The sequence below is a fragment of the Callospermophilus lateralis genome, chromosome 8, assembly GCF_048772815.1.
Source record: "Callospermophilus lateralis isolate mCalLat2 chromosome 8, mCalLat2.hap1, whole genome shotgun sequence".
Classification (NCBI taxonomy): domain Eukaryota; kingdom Metazoa; phylum Chordata; class Mammalia; order Rodentia; family Sciuridae; genus Callospermophilus; species Callospermophilus lateralis.
The window spans coordinates 53,101,686-53,123,648 of record NC_135312.1 but is presented as its reverse complement, the minus strand read 5'-3'; the positions used below and the strand labels follow the sequence as shown (position 1 = coordinate 53,123,648).

General features: G+C 34.1%; 1 protein-coding gene across 1 annotated transcript; it reads right to left on the bottom strand.

Moving 5' to 3' along the window:
• Positions 1 to 7,369: 7,369 nt before the first annotated feature.
• Odam (odontogenic, ameloblast associated) lies at positions 7,370 to 14,968 on the bottom strand. Its single transcript, XM_077110208.1, has 9 exons — positions 14,918 to 14,968; positions 14,778 to 14,819; positions 14,290 to 14,337; positions 13,267 to 13,500; positions 12,741 to 12,788; positions 10,118 to 10,222; positions 8,321 to 8,392; positions 7,764 to 7,925; positions 7,370 to 7,399 (listed from the first exon to the last, which is right to left on the bottom strand). Exons 1-9 carry the CDS (start codon positions 14,966 to 14,968, stop codon positions 7,370 to 7,372), a joined length of 792 nt encoding a protein of 263 aa, XP_076966323.1.
• Positions 14,969 to 21,963: the final 6,995 nt, after the last annotated feature.

Here is a 21,963-nt window from a genome sequence, read left to right as displayed (position 1 = left end):
ATGGGGCATCTTAGAAGGCAAATATTAACTTTTTTATTTTCAAGATATAAAGAATAAGCAAAGTTGCTAATAGAATTTGATTTATATACAAAGTGTATCGGTAGCATTTTCATATCTTATTTTTCTTTTTTTGAGAGAAATAGGGCTGCTCAGTTTTTGGCCTTTGCCATTTAAGTTATGAAATGGGAGAATTAGATAATTTCCAAAGCAGATTACTTTTGGTAATTTTTAAAATATTTATGTTGCCTTAATTATGTGCAAGGCACTGTATATTGGCAACCAGGAAAGTTTGCCTATAGCTTATTAGACAAAAAGTATTAAGAATATATATTTTTGTGTGTGTGAAATGACTGAGGAAATTTTATGGCATTCATCATAGAAATGCACAGAAATTAAGATCTAAAAGTTTATAAGGTTTAAGACAAATTAAAAGGATTAGGAAAAATGTTATAAAAAGAGGAAAAAGAGACTGGAATTTCAAAGATCAGAAGTCCATGACTTACTCCATGAAAGACAAAAGAGTTAACATCGGCTGGAGTACAATGATGAAGGGCATGTACGACAGAGGTATCGTTAGGACCAAGTGATGATGGACTTTTTAAGCCAGGTAAAGGAGTTTGACATTTAAACAGAGGTCAATGGGAAGGTACTGGGTAGTTTGAAGCAAGGTGGGGACATAATCAGGCTTCCATTTTTTGAACGATCACTCTGTTAGTCTGTCACATTTGTAGGTGTTGTCTATTAATCCTCCTGAAAGATGATGGTGACCTTCAGGAAACTGGTGGCAGCGAAAATGAAGAGAAGGCCATTCAAGAGTGTTCCTCTACATTGATTTTGTAGTGGATTTTGTTTGTTTGTGTTGTTGTTTGTTACTTACTTGTTTATATACTTATTTCACATTAGTCCTTAGTACTAGGGCAAAACTCAGTCCTATCAATGTGGGCTTTGACCTGTGGGTTCCTTTTCTGGTATTCCAGTGGAAAGCCAGGGTGTCTATCAAAACACTAAGAATACAGATCTGCATCCTCTGACAGTGACAAAGAGGCTTATATGTCACTGAACTGTATCTTGGTAGCAACTATAAATGAACGAAAGATAAAACAACAGTTTGAAGACACAATGATCAAATGTAGGAAAACCCCCAAGAAAATTAGACTCTTATGATAAGGGTGAAAGCCGCATCTGTTTGACTGCCTTCAAAGGCATTCCCCACATGCTGGGTGTGGGGACAGCTATCCTACAGGAAGGAAGTCAGTCATTTAACCTGAGGCATCAGAGGAGAAAGTTGGGAATAGCTGAAGGGATAAGTCCCATAAAGAAGGGAAATTCTGAAGTAGGAGCCTTGAAGTTTGAGTACACTCTTCACCCAAATCCTTGATGGACTCCCAAACCATGCACGTGGAAGGTGAGTTTATTAAGAAGCCCAGGGTTTTGAAAACAACAGTCAAAAATCTGAAAAGGCCAAATAGAGATTTCAGCAGTTTCCTTTTGCTCTAGAAACCAGGGTTAAGAGTTCTACCAACTTAGCTTGATAGACACCCTGGCCTTCCACTGGAATACCAGAACAGGAACCCACAGGTCAAATCCCACATTGATAAAACTGAGTTTTGCCCTAGTACTAAGGACTAATGTGAAATAAGTATATAAACAAGTAAGTAACAAACAACAATACAAAAAAACAAACAAACAAAATATCAACTACAAAATCAATGTAGAGGGACACTCTTTGGAGGAAAATGGTAGAATTCAGAGTTTCTGTTTTGTCATTTACAATGTTAACACACAGTTGAAAACAACAACAACAACAAATAGATACGTGAAAGAAATAAGGAAATGTGTCTATGCTCAGAAGTTAAAGTCAATAGAAACAGACTCAAAATCTAGACACTGAAATCAGCAGACAAAAACCTTAAAACAACTAGGATAAACATGTTTAAATGTTGACAGAAATAAGATTAATACATTGAATGAAGAGTATGGAAATTTCTGGAGAGATTAGAAAACTATTTAGAAAATCAAAGGGAACTCATAGAATTAAAATAAAAAATACAGAATATGAAACCCAGTAGATGATATTAAATAGCAGTATGAATATAATAAAGAAAGTATTAATGAATTTGAGGGTCAATGGAAATTTTCCAAACTGACACACTGAAGAAAAATAAATTAACAAAGTCTCGATGATCTGAGGAATGATATAAACGCAACTGGAGTTTGAGAGTGGAGAAGAGAAAATATAGAACCAAAAACAAGTAAAAGAATCACAAGAAAACTTTTTTAAATTTGATCAAAACCAACACACAAATCCAGGAAGTTCAGTGTAAATAGGATTCATACAGTGGTAACCACACCTAATTTGTCTATTGTAGTCAAACTGCTGAACACCAAAGATACAAGAAGGCTTAAAACAGCTAAGGGAAAAAAAAAAAAAAAAGACACATTGTGTTGTACAGGGAAACTTCATCCAAACCAGTAGAGGAGTGGAAGCCAAAAGATAATGTAATGACATCTCTAAGGTATGGGAAGAAAAGAATTTTATGACCAGAAAATTTTATCTACAAAAATGTGGGGATAAAAAAGACTTTTTAAAAAATAAAAATGAAGGGAATTCACAGCCATTAAGCTTAAACTAAATAATACTTGGAGATTTAATTTTCAGATTAAAGAGAAATTATTTCAGATGAAAACAGACCTATAGGAAGGAGGATAAGAATAAAAAAAAGTGAGTGAAAAGGGAATATTTTGTTTTGTCTTACATTCTTTAAAAGTTAATTGACACAGAAGTAGTAAGTTTCAAAAAAGATATTTGGGGACTAAGGGGTGTAACTCAGAGGTAGAGCTCTTGCTCAGCATATGAGAGGCCCTGGGTTCAAACCCCAGCACACTACACACACACACACACACACACACACACACACACACACACAGATGTACAAAAGGCAAGTAAGCATTGACAATAAAGCAACATAATTAGTCATTAAGCAAATGCAAATTAAAAGTCATTGATGTCTCTTCCTATTCATTAAAATAGCTAAAATTAAAGACAGAATCTTAACTACAGTATTTAATATATTAGACTACAAGTATGCTGAGGTTCAGATTTAGGAGTCAATGATTCCTTATAAATGCTATTAAAGTCACAATAGAAATGTTCATGCAGTGGTTTTTGAAAGAGAGAAAAAAACAGAACTGAGGTCAAACTGCAAAGATTATCATTTAAGTGATGTATAGCAGGAGAGGAATTCAAGAAAATATTTTTTAAAAAAGGCAAACAATTATCAATGTTGGCTAGAAGGTGGAGGAAGTAGAATTTTTATACATGTTTACCAGGGTGCAGATGGCACAGCTACACTGACGCATATTTAAAATTATACTTACATATACTTATCCTATGATATGAAAACACATGTTTACAAACAGAGGTGTACATAAATATTCATAGCAACTTAATTCATGCTGTTCAGTAACAGAAATACCACAAATGTTCCATAATAAAAGAATAGATTTAAAAATGTGATATATAGTCCTACAATATAATATTGACATTGAAGCAAAAGCGTGAGTGAATCACAGAAGCATTGAGTAGAAGAAACCAGGACCAAAGCAATGCATAGGGTGTGATTTAAATAAAATAGGCAAAGTTAACATATTTTGATAGAAATAAAAGAAGAAATTGCTTAAAATAAGAGTAAGGAGATTAGATTGACCAGAAAAGAGCAGGAAGAAATTTATGGGGTGTTAGAATTGTTCTCTTTTGATGGGGTGGTTATTATAAGGTATATATATTTATTTAGACTTGTCAAACTGTACAATTCACTTATACATTTAAAGTATTATTAGGTTATGATGAAAGATTGGATATGGATGTGTTAAAAAGTTAAATGGAAGCACCATACAACTTTTAAGAGTTTATTTTAGTGAATAGCAATTGGTTATTTGTTTCATGCCCTTATATAATTGACATTGCATTTATATACTCTCCATATCTTAAAAAATGTTCCCAATTAATGAACTGATTGGGTAGCTCCAAACTATAAGTGATTTGGGAGCTTCACTGAGGAATCACAAGGGGGAGGATCTACTTTTCAATGTCTCAGAGTTAAAGCAAAAACATTAGTAACCAACACACAGTTGCCTTGTTTGGTCTATCCTGTTGCATACTCACTCTGTGTTTGTTGGTGCTTCTGATTGATTTCTGAATTTCTGTTTTGCTTTAATATAAGCATTAATAAGAAATAGCTCAAGTTGTTTGGCTTATGATTGCAAATCAAGCAAGGTTAAGTCACCATGAAGCCTAAATGACTTTGTCTTCTTGGAGATTCTTCACATCTCCTCTCCATTTTAATTCAATAACAGATGTAATACTGGAGGTGAGGTCATGCATGGATTCTGTATTACAGTCTAGAACTAATGCTGTTAAAATTTAGATAGGAAGAACCCAGTGGAGAAAGGTGGATAGGGAAAGTTTTGAAGCTCTATTGTGAATTACAAAGTGAAGGCAATGTATTTTATTTATTTATTTATTTGTGATTTTTAGATATACATGACAGTAGAGTGTATTTTGACGCATCATACATACATGGAGTATAACTTCCTATTTTTATGGTTGTACGTAATGTGGCATTACACTGGTCATGTATTCATGTATGCACATACGAAAGTTATGTCTGATTCATTCTACTGTCTTTCCCATTCCCACCCTCCCTCCTTTCCCTTCATTCCCCTTTGAAGTAAAAGCAAAGTTGATTTTTAGAAAAATTATTCTACATAGAATTTTTCTGGTCATAACCTGTTCAAAATATAATTGCTTCTGCTTTGTTTTAATCTGGGTTGGGAGAGAGGTGGGTTGACAGGGTTAAGACAAACGAAAACCATAGTTTGTTGCAGGTATTCTGATGCTGTTTCCATGAACTTCGCCTCTTGTTTTCTTACTTTTAGTAGCCAAAATGATAGAATTTAAAGCTCTTTCATAAAATATTTTGGAAACAAAGAACATTTCATTGACAGTGATTCTAATATTCAGGTATTCAAACCTGATTTTTGCAGATGAATACTTGAACAAAACTCAACATGTTTCTGTAACAGATTGGTATAGAACAAAGATTAGTAGTTTATTTTCGATCTTTGAGTGATTCAACTGGATCAGTTAGAATTTTCCAGGGTGATAATGGCCTGTTAATATTGCCTGGAATAAATAAGTTCAACATATTTCGTTTGATACTAATTTTTTCAATAAAATATTTATTCTTGATAAGCTTCTGAGAGTTTATTATTAATATATTATTTTATTTATGTCATACTTGTTTCATGCCCTTATATAATTGACATTGCATTTATATACTTTCCATATACCTTAAAAAATGTTCTCCAGAGAGACAGAATTATATAAATATGAATACATAGAAAACTAATGGAATTACGCAAGCTAAGATTAACAATCTGCCCTCTGCAAATCCAAGGCCTAGGAAAGCTGGCTGGGAAGTACTAGTCCACACCCAAAATACATCCTGGTCCCAGTCTGAAGGACAGAGAACTGAGTATGCCAATGTTTAACAGTATGAGAAGATTCTTGCCCTAGCTCAAGCAGAAAGTGCAAATGTGCTTTGCTCTACCTTTTTGTTCTAGTCAGGCCCTTAGATTACATGATGCCTGCTCACAGTTGTAAGGGTGATCTTTACACTGTCTACTGATTTGAATACTCTTATCTTCCAAACATCCTCACACAACCATCCAGAAATAATGTTTTACTAGTCATCCAGTTAATCTTTAGCTATTTCAAGTAGTTCTTTCAGAAATAGGGAAAGTTAAGTATTTTTATATCTAATTTATACCTGAGAGATCTAAGTTTGATTAAGAAACTTAAAGGTTCAAGGAAAAATCTGATGACACCCCAAATCAGTGCTCTCTTCTCTATAGAATGCTGCCTAGGCAGACTAAGCCTATAACTTCCTGGGAATTTATCCTTTTGGAAGAGGACATTTATTTCTCTATGAAGATGTGTTATATTGGGAACATATATTTCACAACATCTGTCAACAAATAAATTTGGTTTTCATAAGGAAAGCAACAGAAGGAAGCTGACTGAATGTGTTCAGGAAGAAATATAGAGGTGATGACATATGAAAGCTAGGGACATATTTAAGTTCATCAATCTCAATCACCATACCCATCACAAATATAATTGACAGTATATCTTTATTCTCATGGATAATACAATTTTCCAGAGTCATCCTTTATTAATACAATTTTCCAATTGATTTAATGATATTAGCTTTGTTCTTCATGTTATTATACTTCAGATTATGCAATGATAGAATATTTGAAAAGAAATCAAGTTTTGTGAATATAGAACTTACTGCATAATTGAGTAACATATTTAAATACTACAATACCATTTGTAAGTAGGACAAATTCAGGAGAAGAGTGAAGATATTTTGCACATTTCAAAGCACTGATACTAGCATTGAGGAAGCTCATAGTCTAAATTGACATCCAGGGCACTGCTGCATCTTTTTCTCTGTAAAATAAGGTAGAAGAGCATTTTGGTATCATTAGAATGGTTTGTGTAAATTTTTCTAGATGTTTGTAAATTGCTTATTAAAGAACTAGAAAGCTTTACTTATACTAGTATTGATTTCACATTAAGCAAAGTCAAGCTGTACTGAAATGTCTTTAGTATTTCTGACTAAATAAACTGACTTGTATTGTGCAAAATAGTACCTTAATGAGAAGGCTTTTTAAAGAGATATGGATAGTACTCACTCCTGATGGTATTTCTATAAACTATTTTTTATCTGAAGAATTCTGAATATTCTTTTTCATGAAAGGAGGGATCAGAAGAGACTCACAGGCAGCAGGAAGGAGATTTCAAAATATTTGTCTTTTGGTTTTCATTTTGGGTCAAATAGTTGGATTTTTCATGTGTATTTTTACTTTTTAGTGTCATTCCAGTGCTGCCCTTCTATCAAATTCCCACTGTAGCTACAACAGCCAACCAAGCTCATTGAGACAGGCAATTAATCAATTATGGTTTGCTAAGGACATCAAAATTGAAATTTCCTGCTTGTTATGAAATTTATTTATTATTTTGAGATTTTGTTTTACTTCAAGATAATATGTATATATTGGCATTATTAAAATGCTTAGCTGGCAAAGTGAAATGAAGTGGGAGAACTAATTCAATAGTCAGGAGTCAATATTGATTTTTAAAAATTGTTAAAAGTCTCATAATTATTATGTTTTTGTAGATAAAAATAAACACTAGATTGTTTTTTCATAATCATTTTGTTAAGAATTTTTTATTAGTTTTTTTGATGCATGACTTTTGGCAAATACCTACCCAAAACTTCTGAATGCTTAAAACAACATCTTATGGTTCTCTTAGGTTATCAGTCTTGGCCTAGTGAGAAAAGGGAATTCCATAAGAAGCTCATATTATATTAAAATTAAATTACAGTCTGATTAATTGATTGTTAGTCAGAAGTGATTGATTGACACCTTATTGAGGCTTCAGACCATATACTCTACTATAGTATTGATTATATTGTTTTTGCCATATTTTTTATTTGTGCACTATAGTTGTACATAATGATGGATATGTTGTTGCATATTTGCATGTGAACAAAATATAACAATATAATTTGGCCAATATCACTTCCTGTTTTATTATTATTTTCATGACTGAGCTTGTAAATGAAGTACTAGCTTTATGTTTTCCATTACACAGAAATTTCTCATGTTAAATGAATCTTTGGATAACCTACCTTCTCTTCTGGAAGCACTGAGGCAATAGTTGGATTTAGAGCAGAAGCAAAAGCCCTGGTGTTGCTGGGTGTTGGTGAGGTGGGGGGCATGAAAGCTCCTGCACTGTCATGGCTAAATTTTATCACTTCTTTCTGTAAATATGGTAGCACTCCTCCTCCTGGCTATAGAAACAGAATGAAAACAAAATGGTTATAGGTTCAAGTAGGACATCAAAATTGGGAAGAATATAAAGCCACAGGTTGAGATAAAAAGCAATAAATAAGGTCTTTATTGGTTTTCCGTATCATAAATTATTTTTAGCAAGATTGAATATACTCCACAAATATGGCCTCTTGATGCTGCTTTTAAATAAGGGTAAACAAAAGTGACTGAAATAGATAATATTTGAGGAACGGACTGAATTGAATCCTGACTAGCAAAAGATTATAGAAGAAGAACCAATAATTGTTGATGGAAATATAATAAAGTTTATATTGAAACGAACATTAGTGAAGGAACCTACAAATCATCAGTTGTTGATTTCCAGTTGTTAGCAAAGTGTTGTCAAGAGTCTTACCATCACAACAGTTTCAGGAGCTGTGCCTAAGAGGGTGTCAAGAGCCAATTGCTGTTGTCCTCCTGGTACACCCTGAAAAACCAGAAAGTTTTAAAAAAAGTCTAAACGGTGGTACTTAAACATATTCTGCGAGAGCATTTAAATGCTCCCAACTTCTTTAATTATTTTCTTGAAAGTGTAGCAAGGAGTTTAGATTTGAGAAAGAGAGATGTAAGTGCTTAAGAGCCCTGGCTGGATACCTCACTTGTGGAAGCTCTGCTTTCTGACATTCCTGCTAGGCCCTGGTGTTCTCTTGATGAGCACAGTCTCAGGACACCAACACCAGAGAAGGTTGTCTCTGCACTTGATGAAATTAGAAAAACAAGACAACTTCCTAGTCTTGCTGAAAGCAAGGTTACTGTGCAAGTCACAAAAGTACCTGTGTCCTCACAGCCTGGAGAATACTATGACTGTTGCTAATTTACCAATTACAATCTTTGCCTTGGCTATATTATCCTGCCTTCTGGGTAGGAATCCTGAAAGTACTAATCAAAGAACTTCTTGACTATATCCACTTTAGAACAAACTCTGAACTCTCTCCCAGATATCTAATGTAAATCCAAGTCCTGTGAGTTCATGCTCACAACTTCCTATGAAGATACCCCATGGGTCTCCTGTGTGTTCACCTCATTAGCAATGTGTAGATAAATCCAACTTTGTTCAACTAGAGAAGTGTTCCTGGTGATATTTAGCTGAAAGACAGTTATATATTTAATAAATAATTAAGCAAATGGTTTCAAAGGATTTTTTAAAAAGAAAGATATCATCTACTCACAGGTTCTTCTTGTTGCGGAATATATTCAAATTGAGTATAGAATGGTATCTGTTGGATTTTTGAAACATGCATTAATTTTACTAATGATTTTTGTTACAAGTTTGTGATAAATTATTAAGATTACATTTTTTTATACTAATTAAATGCTGTTTTAAAAACTTCGTGTTTCAGTTGGTAACAATTATTAAATTAATAAGAATCCTTTTAATACTATATTATTTCTAGGATAAAAACTCTCTTTAAAGTAACATGATTGAATTAGAATTAGTATCGCCAGTTATTTAAAGTATAATTTTCAGTTTTCTGCAATTTGTGATGACAAATTTTAAAGTGGTAATTAAACTATTAAAAAAGACATTTCCGTTTTGATTAAAAGAATGCTAGTTATGCATGGGCCACTTAAATTTACAGTGTAATTCTGAATATTCCACTGTAGGCTCACAGAATTAAATATATTTACATCTTATTTTAACTCAAGATCTAGTGGTCAAGATATATTTCAAGATTGATACTATTTTTGTATTTTATTATTTTAAGTAATAACTATATGCATGCACATATATATATATGAATGCTAGCAGATTTTAAAGTAAGAAAACTTCATTTTCAGTGGTGATTCAGCTTTTGGCCTCTGGTTTTATTAGAGTTCATTCACTGACTTAATTCATTTAGAATCCAGACTTGGAGTATTATCAAGTCAATTTACACAAATGATTTATAGAAAAAAATATATATATATCCTCTTTTATCTACCAGGTCAAGCTGTTGACTATTTGCATCAAATATATTTAGTTACTTTTTCTGACAATTTGCCTTAATCTGTACATTCTCAGGTAGAACTAGTCAGATAAGTTTGAGGATGTAGCTTAGTGGTAGAATGCTTGCCTCACATGCAGTAGGCCCTGGGTTCAATTCCCATCACTGAAATATACATACATAAATAAAGTTGAAAAAAAGAAAAATAAGTAAAACACTCTTAGTACCTGTTCTTCAAATTTTTGTTGCCCTGTTTGTTGGGGTGATTGAGTGACTATTTGTTGAGGTTGTTCCCAGGGTAGGAGCATGTACACCGGATAGTATTGAAGCATCTATTTATAATAACAGAAGCATATAAGAGATTCCATTAGATCATCATATGTCATACTTTTAATCTTCTAATGTCAATATTATTTTAAAGTGGTTTTATGTATAGCAGTTTCATATTATTAGGTATGAACAAAAGTATAGAAAAGCAGTCCTCCTCAAGATTAAAACTTAAATCACACATAATATGCGACTTTATTTTTAAGATTACTTAATAAAACAATTTAGGATATAGCAGATTCAACAAGTTAAGAGAGGCCTTTTTAAAATAAAAGTACATCTTAAAAACTTTATATACAAATTACTTTTTAAATACCCAAGAGGAGGATAACCTATGCTACATTTTCCTAATATTTTTGAGAATCATCATTCTACAGGACATGATATTAGAAATCCTACCATAATGAGTGAAAAAAGACATTTATTCTTTATTAAATTATTAGAAAATGTAACGACTACCACTTTAGCAAAATACCTATCACCCACCTTATCATGTATCAGCTTCCACTTATTCTTCTTCATGCATATCATAGCACATGCATAAAACTTCTATTTTGTTTCTTTGCATCATTAAGTAAGTAATTATATTAGACATGAAATTTCAGAACAACAAGCAATGGTGGTTCCAGAGGAGTATATTTTGTAAAGTGGTTCTTAATCCATGCTAAGAATCAAAATCACCTAATTGAGCATTTTGGAAGATAAACATGTTTGTCTTCTAATTGCAGGTTTTGATTTATTAAAGTCTACGATAGGGTTTGGGCATTTGTACTTTTCAGAATTATCACCAGTGATTTTGATGTAAAGTTAGGGTGATGAGCCACAGGTTTAGTGGTTAAAAAAAGGGTGGAGAATTACATTCCAACTCAGCTATTTACTTCATTGGGATTGGAAATTGAATCTCATTAAGATTAACTTTCCTGATCCTTGAAATGAAATAATTGTACTTGTCACATATTTGACTCTAAGTGCTTCTGGCATAGAATGAGATAATGTCTAGAATTAAGTTCTGTTTTGCAATGGGAATGGGGTGAGACAAAGTCACATAATTGTAATTACAGAAGAGCCAAGTAGTGTAACTTTTGGTAAAAAGATTAGTCCTCTACTGGTGAATGATATAATTTATCTATAGTCCTGTTTCTTTGAACCCCAGTATTATAAATTATCCTAACACTGATAGAGTTTTCCATATTAATATAATTATTCTATTAGTTTACATTCATTTAAAAAATTTCTCTTATTTAATGGAACTCATTAAGTCAAACTGGAAATACTGCATGTGAGAACCTCGATATGTTTTCAGCAGAATTTAACTGCCAATAATGTAGAAAAGTGTTTCTTATCTCTACATCATACCATATATTATCAGTTTAATAGGTGTGTGTTTTTATAGCTCTGCTCTAGGAGAACTAGAAATATGTATGCATCTCTTCTGCAACAACACTTAGAATTGTGCATTCAGCCCCTGGATTTCTTTTTCATTTATTCTTAAATGCCAGTACTTTAGATGCAGAGAGGGCAACCCCTGGGGCTTAGTGAGTTCCTTTATCCCCAATATAGCAATCTCCTGGGAATTCAGGGATCCTAGAGATTCTTTTTAGCTGCCTGTTCTTTTTTTTTTTTTTATTGTTGGTTGTTCAAAACATTACATAGTTCTTGATATATCATATTTCACACTTTGATTCAAGTGGGTTATGAACTCCCATTTTTACCCCGTATACAAATTGCAGAATCACATCAGTTACACTTCCATTGATTTATATATTGCCATACTAGGGTCTGTTGTATTCTGCTGCCTTTCCTATCCTTTACTATCCCCCTCCCCTCCCCTCTACTCTCTCTACCCACTCTACTGCAGTTCATATCTCCCCCTTGTATTATTTTTCCCTTTCCCCTCGCTACCTCTTGTATGTAATTTTGTATAACCCTGAGGGTCTCCTTCCATTTCCATGCAATTTCCCTTCTCCCTCCCTTTCCCTCCCACCTCTCGTCCCTGTTTAATGTTAATCTTCTTCTCATGCTCTTCGTCCCTACTCTGTTCTTACTCTCCTTATATCAAAGAAGACATTTGGCATTTGTTTTTTAGGGATTGGCTGGCTTCACTTAGCATAATCTGCTCTAATGCCATCCATTTCCCTCCAAATTCTATGATTTTGTCATTTCTTAATGCAGAGTAATACTCCATTGTGTATAAATGCCACATTTTTTTTATCCTAAATAGAGCATGCTACAGGGACACTGCTACATCGATGTTCATAGCAGCACAATTCACAATAGCAAGACTGTGGAACCAACCTAGATGCCCTTCAATAGACGAATAGCTGCCTGTTCTTAACTTGCAAAGTGAGCCCATCGTCAACAGACTAATGCCAGTTCAACAATGGTTGTATTTAGACAGAATGATTCCATGGTGTGAGTGTCTATAACCTGGCTATCAGAGAGCTACTGAATAATAAAAAAAAAACATAGTGGAGGGTATAAGTAGCCACCTGTCTTATTAGTAATGGTATTCTCTTCACTCACCTGTGCTTGTTCTTGAGGCATTTTGAAGGGAAATACATAGGACATCATCTGCTAAAAAACAAAAACAAAAGCCGTATAAAAAAACTAAACTTTGTTATTTAAAAATTTCAAGCTGCTATCTATAGATCTAGTCATATAACTTTTATCATTTGCATTACCAAGTATCTACCAAAAAAGGATGACTTATTGTATTAACTATCATTAACAAAATTTCTCTTTTTAAAATGAAATTTTCCTAATTATCTTCTCTAAAACTTGTGATACTTTTGATTTCTGGTTATATCCAGAATAGCTGATTTTAACATTATAATAATAATAATAATAGTAATAATAATTATTATTATTATTGTTATTTGTGTGTGTGTGTGTGTTAAAAATCAAAGAATATAAGGAAGAACTTTCAGAATTTTATGAAAAAATTCTTGACTAGGTCTCTTCTGCTTTATTCCAAAAGCTGATTCATTTTCATAGTCACATTCCATGGGCACTTCTCTTTTCTTACGGCAAGAACATTGGCCCAACTTACATGATTAGGGCTCTGCTGGGTCTGTGGCGGTGCCTGAGGCTGTGAGGGGCCCAACTGGCCAGCTTGAGCTCCTTGGGCAAAACTGACTTGTCTGGGGAAAGGTATCTGATTTGGGGATAGTCCAGCAAACTGGTCTAGAGTTGACAGTGAGAGCTGCAGCTGTCCTGGAATTCCAGCTTGCTGCTGCTGTTGTAGAAAGCCAGAGAAGCCGGGGATCCATGAATTAAATGGGCCCTGGGAGCATACCAAAGAAAGAAGAACGTCTCTTTTAGATCAAAAGGATTTAAAATCAGTCACGAGCAAGAAAAAATAAAATCTAAACAATTTCTATATTTTCAATGCTGCTATACCAAAAAGGACAACATCTTGAGTCATGAGCCACAGAAACAGTGTTCCATTTTTAGTGGTCATGAGAAATATGGAGCAGAAAGAAGGAGATAAAAGAGTGCCATTTCTGTACTTGCTAGACTGGTTTCACATCTTGATTTTTCCTCCTTTCTCACTAGTTAGGTGGATATGACTTTGTGTAAAATAGTTAATTTAACTATCTTATAGTAGGATAATTAGTGCCTGGCACATAAGAGGTTCTCAAAAATATAAATGCTAGTTAGATTACAGTTTTTTACTTTAATCTTCAAATAAAATTAGAATAGAACTAGCTGGACCCAGTGGTGCACACCTGGAATCTCAGTAACTTGAGGCAGGAGGACAGCAAGTTCAAAGCCAGCCTCAGAAACTTAGTGAGGCCCTGAGTAACTTAGGGAGATCCTGTCTCAAAATTAGAAACAAAAAAGCAAAACAAAACAAAACAAAAAAACATAAAAAAGGGGCAGAGGGATGTGGCTCAGTGGTTAAGTGCCCCTGGTACAAAACAAAACAAACAAACAGAAAATAATATGTGGAGCAAATTTATAACTTTTAAAATGGAAATTTCGTGGAATCAGAATATGTCATTTTGTTCTCATATAAAATGTCAAGCAGAGGAAAATGTTTTCCTTAAACTGATAATTGAGGTGGAGATACCTGAAGCTGTAGTGGCAAAAACTGACCATTATTCAGATTCAGAAGTAACTAGAAAAGGAAAGAAAATATGAAAAGATTACTATATGAGGTAAAATGATTAATAACAATGTTTACTACAAATACAGTTCAAATCAGAGTTGGTTGACCAGTTCCCTGTTAGAAGTGAGATGTTATTTCCACAAAACTTATGTGCTTGAATCACAGCTATTAGAGGTTAGAGTTGAAAACAGCAAGTTGGGATTTAGTAACGTCATCTCTGCTGTATATGAGATTACACAATTTTATCCCAGTTCAGTGGTCTAAATAGTCATTTTATATATCAAGATACATCTGAATTAACTGCTATTAGAACAAAATATGTAGAGGATATTGTCTGTGCCTTTGAAGAACTCGTGGATAGGATGTAGGCTAAATCAAAAGAAGACTTTTATCTCTTCCCACTGAGGTTTTATGAAAAAAAGGCAGGAGATATTGTTACTGAAACTAACCTCATTGCTGTTGCTCGCAGACAAAAGGCGTTGTGGGATAAGCTAAGAATAGAAAAAAAAAAAAAAAAAAAAAAAAGGGTAAAAATAAGGGATAGCCATAGGTTTACACTCTGAGATCAAGAGTAAAATGAGACACTTACCGGGGCTGAAAATGTAACTCCCAAGAGTCCAAGAAAAATTATAATTTTCATTTTCAGCTGATTATACCTAGAAAATGAATTATAATAATTTTAAAAATTCTTTCCTTAAAAATCATGACAAAAATAAAGTCATGACAAAATAATTAGATAAAATTGTTCGATCAGAGAAACAGTTGTGCGCATTCTTCAGTATTACATCTTAGGATTTAAAATATAAAAATAAATATTTATAACAGAACTCTTTCTTCTCTCCCAAATCAACTTCTTATAGAAACCACCATTGTTTGCTTGACCAAAAGACTCACTTGGTGGCATATGATGTAGTTGAATGGGTGAGTGAACAAGATGATCTCGTCCTTTTGCCATTCTACACTGGGGGACTGTGTCTATCAGAACTTGGGAGGCCCATGACTGGGGTCAACTAACTCGTCCTTATTAAAACAATCTTAATATTTACATTGAAAAAGTGCTACAATAAAGATCTGATGATACTAGTCCAAAACAAGATAATTTCCATTTAAAGGCCTATTAATATTGAAGTATATTAAATGTAGCAATTAAGTCAATATTTTTCTAATTTAGGGAAATGGAGTATGAAATTAAAATGTAATATTGATTTATAGTTTACTGTGGAAGTTTATTACCTCTTGTCCTCTGATGTAAAAGCTCCTGACATAGCTCAAATCACTGACCTAACCAAGAGTTCAGGGTGACTTTGGTAGTCTCTCAGAGCATAATTCACTGAGTTTGGTTCTGAAAGTTATGAAAGCGAAGATTTCATATCTTACCTTACTCCTGGCTTAAGAAATTTAGAACCATTCAAGATCTGTGTTCTTTTTCTCTCTCAGCTCTGTTGGTTGAAATTTCTCTTAAAATTTAAAACCCATCTTTAGGAAAAAAGAGCCAATCATTTTTAAAAGGAACCAGTGATTCAGTGGGCTTCAGACAATGGCTCAGCTAATCATCCCTTTCCTCATCATCCAGGTGGGGTACGGCTTCCCACACTTTTAGTAATGCTCTTAAATTATCCCCGAGAAATGTTTTCCTGTGATCACACCTGGATTTTCCTTGGTTATGACTAACTCTTTAAGAATGATTTTATTCTACTCCTCTTACCATCTTTAAAATGAGTATCTAATTGAATAACCTGAAGTTCTTTATTAAATTCAATGATAAATGGGTGAATATTTTTATTTTTGGAGTAAAATACAGAATTATAAAACAGAGGTCACAGGTCTAAGAAACAAAAATTCCAAAGTGTAGTTTGTGGCACTCAAGAGTCTTCACAGTTTCAACACTGGGCTGAGTGAATATAAGCTAGTTTCATTTAGATTTGATTTTGAAAATACTAGTACATCTCTCTTCCCTTATGGAATAAAGCCATAAACATTTGCTAAATTTCTGTATGTCTATGAAATGTATGTCCACACAAGATTGTGTTGCTTTGAATAAATTAAATATGAAGCACTAAAAAAATACTGCAAATCAATGTTTTGTATTTTTTAAACATTCCCTTTGTTAAATATAACTAACATTCAAAATATTACTAAATACTACTACCTGTATAATATCATTTAAATTTTCTTCTTAAAAGTTCATTATTTGTTTGGTTGCTGTTGATATTGATTCCACTCTAACAGGCAGTCCATGATCACAAGTGTTGTGATAATGTATTCTCAGTTTCCATTATCAAAGAGTTATTTAGCTAATTTAATCTTGAACAATTAATAGTAGTCTTAAAATGTAGTAAAAAGTTATTGCCTTTCAATAAATGTGACTTTCTTAGAGACTTAAATTTGTGGACTCACTCATACTAAAATGATTATACCACTTGTTATTTATCTAGTCAAAAGAAACCTCACAAGCAACCAAAACATTATTTAAAAATAACAAGACCTTTTTTCTTTACTAAAAAAGAGAAGTTACCACTAGGATTTTATATCTGTTAGAAAGGAACTTTTCCAAAATTTGTGAAAGTTGTCTTTCTGAATTAAATAGAACACCCTAGATGTTGATGGCAAATTTAACTAAAGTTTGGTGACATGACAAATTATTGACTGCAAAGTACAGCAGGTTGATTGAGTGGGTGAACTAGGCAGAAGATTTTATATTACTTGATGATGTTAATATTTGCAATAAGTGACCTTGTCAGTCTCTTGAGATTTCCTTTTGCATTCTGTAGGGTCTGAGGCAGCTGACCCCATTACTGAGCCAGAAAGTCATCATGGCCAAGAACTGAGCAGGTCAGGACTATGTTCTGGAGCCCAAACACAGTAAATTTAAAAATATCCTGATGATGAGTAGTTTCATTTAGCTACATTCTTCAAACTGAAGGTAACTGGCAGCATTCTGTCACTGTTTTCTTTTTTGCTTTTATTTTTCATTAAAGAAAAGCAATTGAAACTCTCCATTTATATAACAATGTGGAAAAGAATAGGCTTTATTTCCAAAACTCCCGCGAATGCCACATCTGATAGCTTCCAAGTTCCTGTGTCATTAGAGGCAGGGTTATCTCTGGGTGGTAGGGGACATAACAAGGAGCTCTGGGTCAATTCTCATCACATTATAATGTGCATATGGTATGTCTCTGTTTCTCTCATTCAACTATGTTGACTTTACTCATTTTTCTTTGCCTGTGTTTGTGACTCACTAGGTATTTCACTGATTTTTGTTAAAAATAAGTGATTAGATTCAGGAGAGGAAAAACAAGTGGGACACATCTAGAGTAATGTCATTCTGTGTGGAGTAAGGTGCAGGGTCCAAGATGAGGAAATCCTGAGCCAGATACACTCACCAATACTGCATCATTTTGTTTTAGTTTGATTAGCAGAACTAGACAAACTTTCATTCAAATAAAAGTACAAAGACATATTATAATGCCAAGAACATGTGACTGTTGAATTATGTACCCGTGAAATTATCTGTATCTTTGCTCTGTTCCAATAACAAAAATGACAAAGAGTAAACAGTAATGGCTTATGTTAATCCTTTGAAAATGTTAGGTTTGCTTTTTTTCCCTTTATCCTAAAAAAAAAAAAAAAATATAAGGCTTATAGAATAATTGTAAAATAGACCAATATTAGGTGAATCAAGATAATTGAATTTAAATTTTAGCACTGCGTATAATAAAAACAATTTTCTTGTATATAAACGGATTCCCAGGAACTTCTGATAACATATCACCTTATACAGGTAAGATACATATATCACCTCTGTTTCCATGAGAAAACTGAGGTACAGGAGGTTAAATGACTCCATTCATTTATTTATTCATGCAACAAATGGTTATTGTGCCAGTTCATATCTCTGCTAGGCATTGAAAACTTGGTATTAATAATAATATATGTAGTTTCTACCTCCATGGAAATTATTATTTTTCCATAATCAAAAAAGTACCAGAATTATGGTTAGAATTCAGGTCTCTTGATTCTTAATCAAGTAGTATTTCTAAGGCATTAAGATACATAACTTGGAAGGAAGTGACATAATATCATGATAAAGAAAATTAAAAACTTAAAAAAAATAAATGATAAAAATGTTGTTAAATATTGCCAGAGATGAACTGTGAATCTCAACTCAATGAGGTCAATAGGTTTGGGGTCAAGAATTATTTCATTAATAACTTATACAATAAACCAGAGATTAGATAAGCAAGCTTTCAACCTAAACTCTTCTATTACATGGGTGTTTATGCTTAACTACTATGAGACTTTACTAAAGTACCCTCATCAGTTTGAGATTGTGAGTACTGGACATTAATTATCACAAGTTCACTAAGATTATACACTCTAGATAAATGTTTCTAGCTTGATTATATTACTCTAGTTTTATTTTACTTAGGATTTTGTAGATATTTGCATGTAAATTATGACTCTCAGGTGTTTTTCTTGGAGTAGCATTTTTAACAATACAGATATTAAGAAAAGTAAAGTATTATGCCTTTTCCTTTTACAGAAGGACCAATGAGTTTCTGAGGACTTGAGAGAGGCCAGCATATAGCCAAATTGAGTCACAACCCCATATTTCTGCTACAAGGATAACACAACTCAAACAGATAACTCAAAAGAAAACCGAAGCAAAATGAAACAAAAACAGAAGAAAAAATCATTGTATCAATTTTCTCTTCCTCAGGGCTGAACAACTTCAAACCTTGAGCCAACCATTTTTCCCAGTTTGCCTGAGAAAGTTCTAGGGATAGGCAGCTTGAAACAAAAACAAAATAAATCAAAACAAGAACACATTGTTTTTTGAAATGGTCACCCATTCTCTCGCTCTCCCTCAGGGATGAGCAATTTCACTTACCCCCAAGATTCAGGCATTCCCCGTATGGACCACCTCAGTCTGGCAGGGCACAAAATCACGAGCCACTCAAGCAGGAACAAACTTTATTTCCAAAACTCCCGCGAACGCCACGCACGTGGCCTTCTCCTGGGACACACCACACCAACAGGAAATCCCTCCTCCGGAAATCCCTCCTACCGCACTTCCCCAACCAATGGGAACTCTCCGGGAGTCCCCGCGAGAGCTCCAAAGTAGCAGGCTGAGGCAGACAGCAGGGGCCTAATATCCAATTGAATGCACATCTTAACATAATCATTATCATCTCAATGGCTTGCTGGTGTCACCTTTCAACCAAAAAATGCCCTGCGTCATTCCTACTCGGCTATGGCTCTTAGCACTGCTTGTGGATCCCTTAAGTGTGGCAAGCAGAGCATTTAATGGAAGGCACAGTCTGTTTGGAGTAGCTGTCCTGGCTTGACCATACGTCAAGTCAATTACAACCTTCTCTGAAAATCACCTCTTTTATCCCCTGGCCTGAAATACTCTCTTTTCCCTACTAAACTTTTGTGGTATTTATTTATTTATTTAGTGAATTTCAGACCTGCCTTGCATGTTTGCTTTTGGGCCTGTGATTAGTTTGCCCTCAATCCTGTTTCTATACTTACAATGTCCAGAAAAACAAAACAAAACCGTAGACAACTTTATTTCAACTAAAATCTTACAGTTCTAGTAAGTCAACTTTTTTAGATTGGTGTCACGAGAGAGGGAATGCACAATGTTTGGCTAATTTCTGGTATTCTTCTCCTTCTCAGACCCATCTAGTCATGGGACTTTCTTGTGAATTTTCAGTGGAACCCAGTGGGTCCTGGAAGTCAGTCTGCCTTAGTTCTCCCCTAGAATTCTAGTGTGCCCCCATTTTGCTACTTGAAACCTATCTCTTTATCAAGATGTTATATTTTCTGATAGCCATGATATTTGCACTGATTGGTTCAGGCCCTGTATGCTTACTGACAAGCTGCACAGAGCCCTAGGCTAAATGGCCAGTAGGGCGTTGTCTTAACTGCCTCAGGAATTTCAGGTTCTGGGTGTAACAGAGGAATTTAACAATTCTATGGCTAAAACCAAACAAAAAACAATTTTGCCTTCCTTTTGTCTCCTTCCCCACCTCTCTCCTTTATTTCTTCCTCCCATTACTCTTCTTCCTTCCCCTCTTTTTCATTTTTCCCCCTCTTCATCTTTCTACCAGGTTTAAAAGCCCTCAGTGATCTGGTCCTCTTTTTTTTTCTCCCACTTGACTTCTCACTCCTCTTCTTGTTTCTTAGGCTCCAGCCATGCTGGCTTTCTTTCTGAGTGTGGGGCATGATGAATTTCTTGCTGCCTCAAGGACTTTCCACTTAACTGTTCCTGTGCCTGACATGACTTTGTCATGGGGATCACAGTTCATGTTCCCAGACTGCCCAACCTAGAGCGACACCTCTGTCATGTTATCTTATCCTAATTCTCTGCAAAGTACGTGTCACTGATTTATAATGGATCCATTTGCTTACTTGTTTATTTATTCTTTTAGTATTATTCATATTTATTTGTTTTCATATTTTACTTTCCACCACTAGAATATAACTTTGTTATATTTTTGTTTTGTTCATTGTGTATCCCTGGTACCTGTCCCATTATAAGTACTCAGATGTTTGTTGAATAACTAAATGATAATTGTTCTGACTTGTAAATTCAAAGACACCATTTTGCATAATGAGATTAATATTACTAACAGCAATGGCAATTTTGAGTTATTTGAATGCGTGACAAGAAATTTTTTGTACTGCGTAATATGATTAATCTTATTTCTAGAAACCCATTTTTTCATACAGACATGTTATAATGCATCAGAATTGTTAATGCATTATTAATATATCCTTTATATTCCAAAAAAGATTATACATCTAGCTTGATCTAAATGCTTCTCTGTGATAGAATCTGTGACCTCATTTCTGGTATTTATGTGAGGAATTCTATAAGAAAGAGTGGAAATTTGTAATTACATTTTTCTGTATTTGGAAGATCTTAATCCACACTTCAGCATTTTTAGAAAAAACTACATTTCCCCCACTTGCTATTTGAACAATAAAAGGGGAAACATAGATATTTGTTGCTTGGAAAATAAAACAATGTAAAATCTGAATGTTGAGGAAAGGATAAAAATGCAGTTATATTGTCAGCAGCATCAAATGTAGTAGATATTAAATACAGTTTTATGAAAAATAATGCTATGAATAATGCTCCGAGCTGTAAGCTCGGAGTCACTCAGTTTAAGAAACTCATATTATGGGGACAAGTATGGGTAAAAGAGCTACAAGTGGCTAGATCTAGTCTGTCATTCTGCTGCTTTTGCTGTGAGGGTATTTCTGTCATTGGCATTGGTCAGTTGGTTATCCATATTCACAGAATTCTGTCTTCTGGAATTAGTGCTAGAATCTGCCATTTTTAATTTCTCCGTCTTCTTCACAATCCTCTACCAATCTTTGCAGCAAACACTGTGATGTGCCTACCAGAGGCCCATTGAAGACTCAAGGACTATGCCCAAGCTTTGGGGAGTGTTGCTGTCAGGCAGCCTTTTCAGGAATTGCCTCCCCTGCCTCCTCCAAGTGTATTCTCCCTTCTTCAGCCAGTGAGTATCCACTAACTAATCTTATTAAGGCTCTGGTGTGTCAATCTTCCAACTCCAGAATTCCCTGTGGGGCTGACTGAACTCTGCTGACTATACAGAA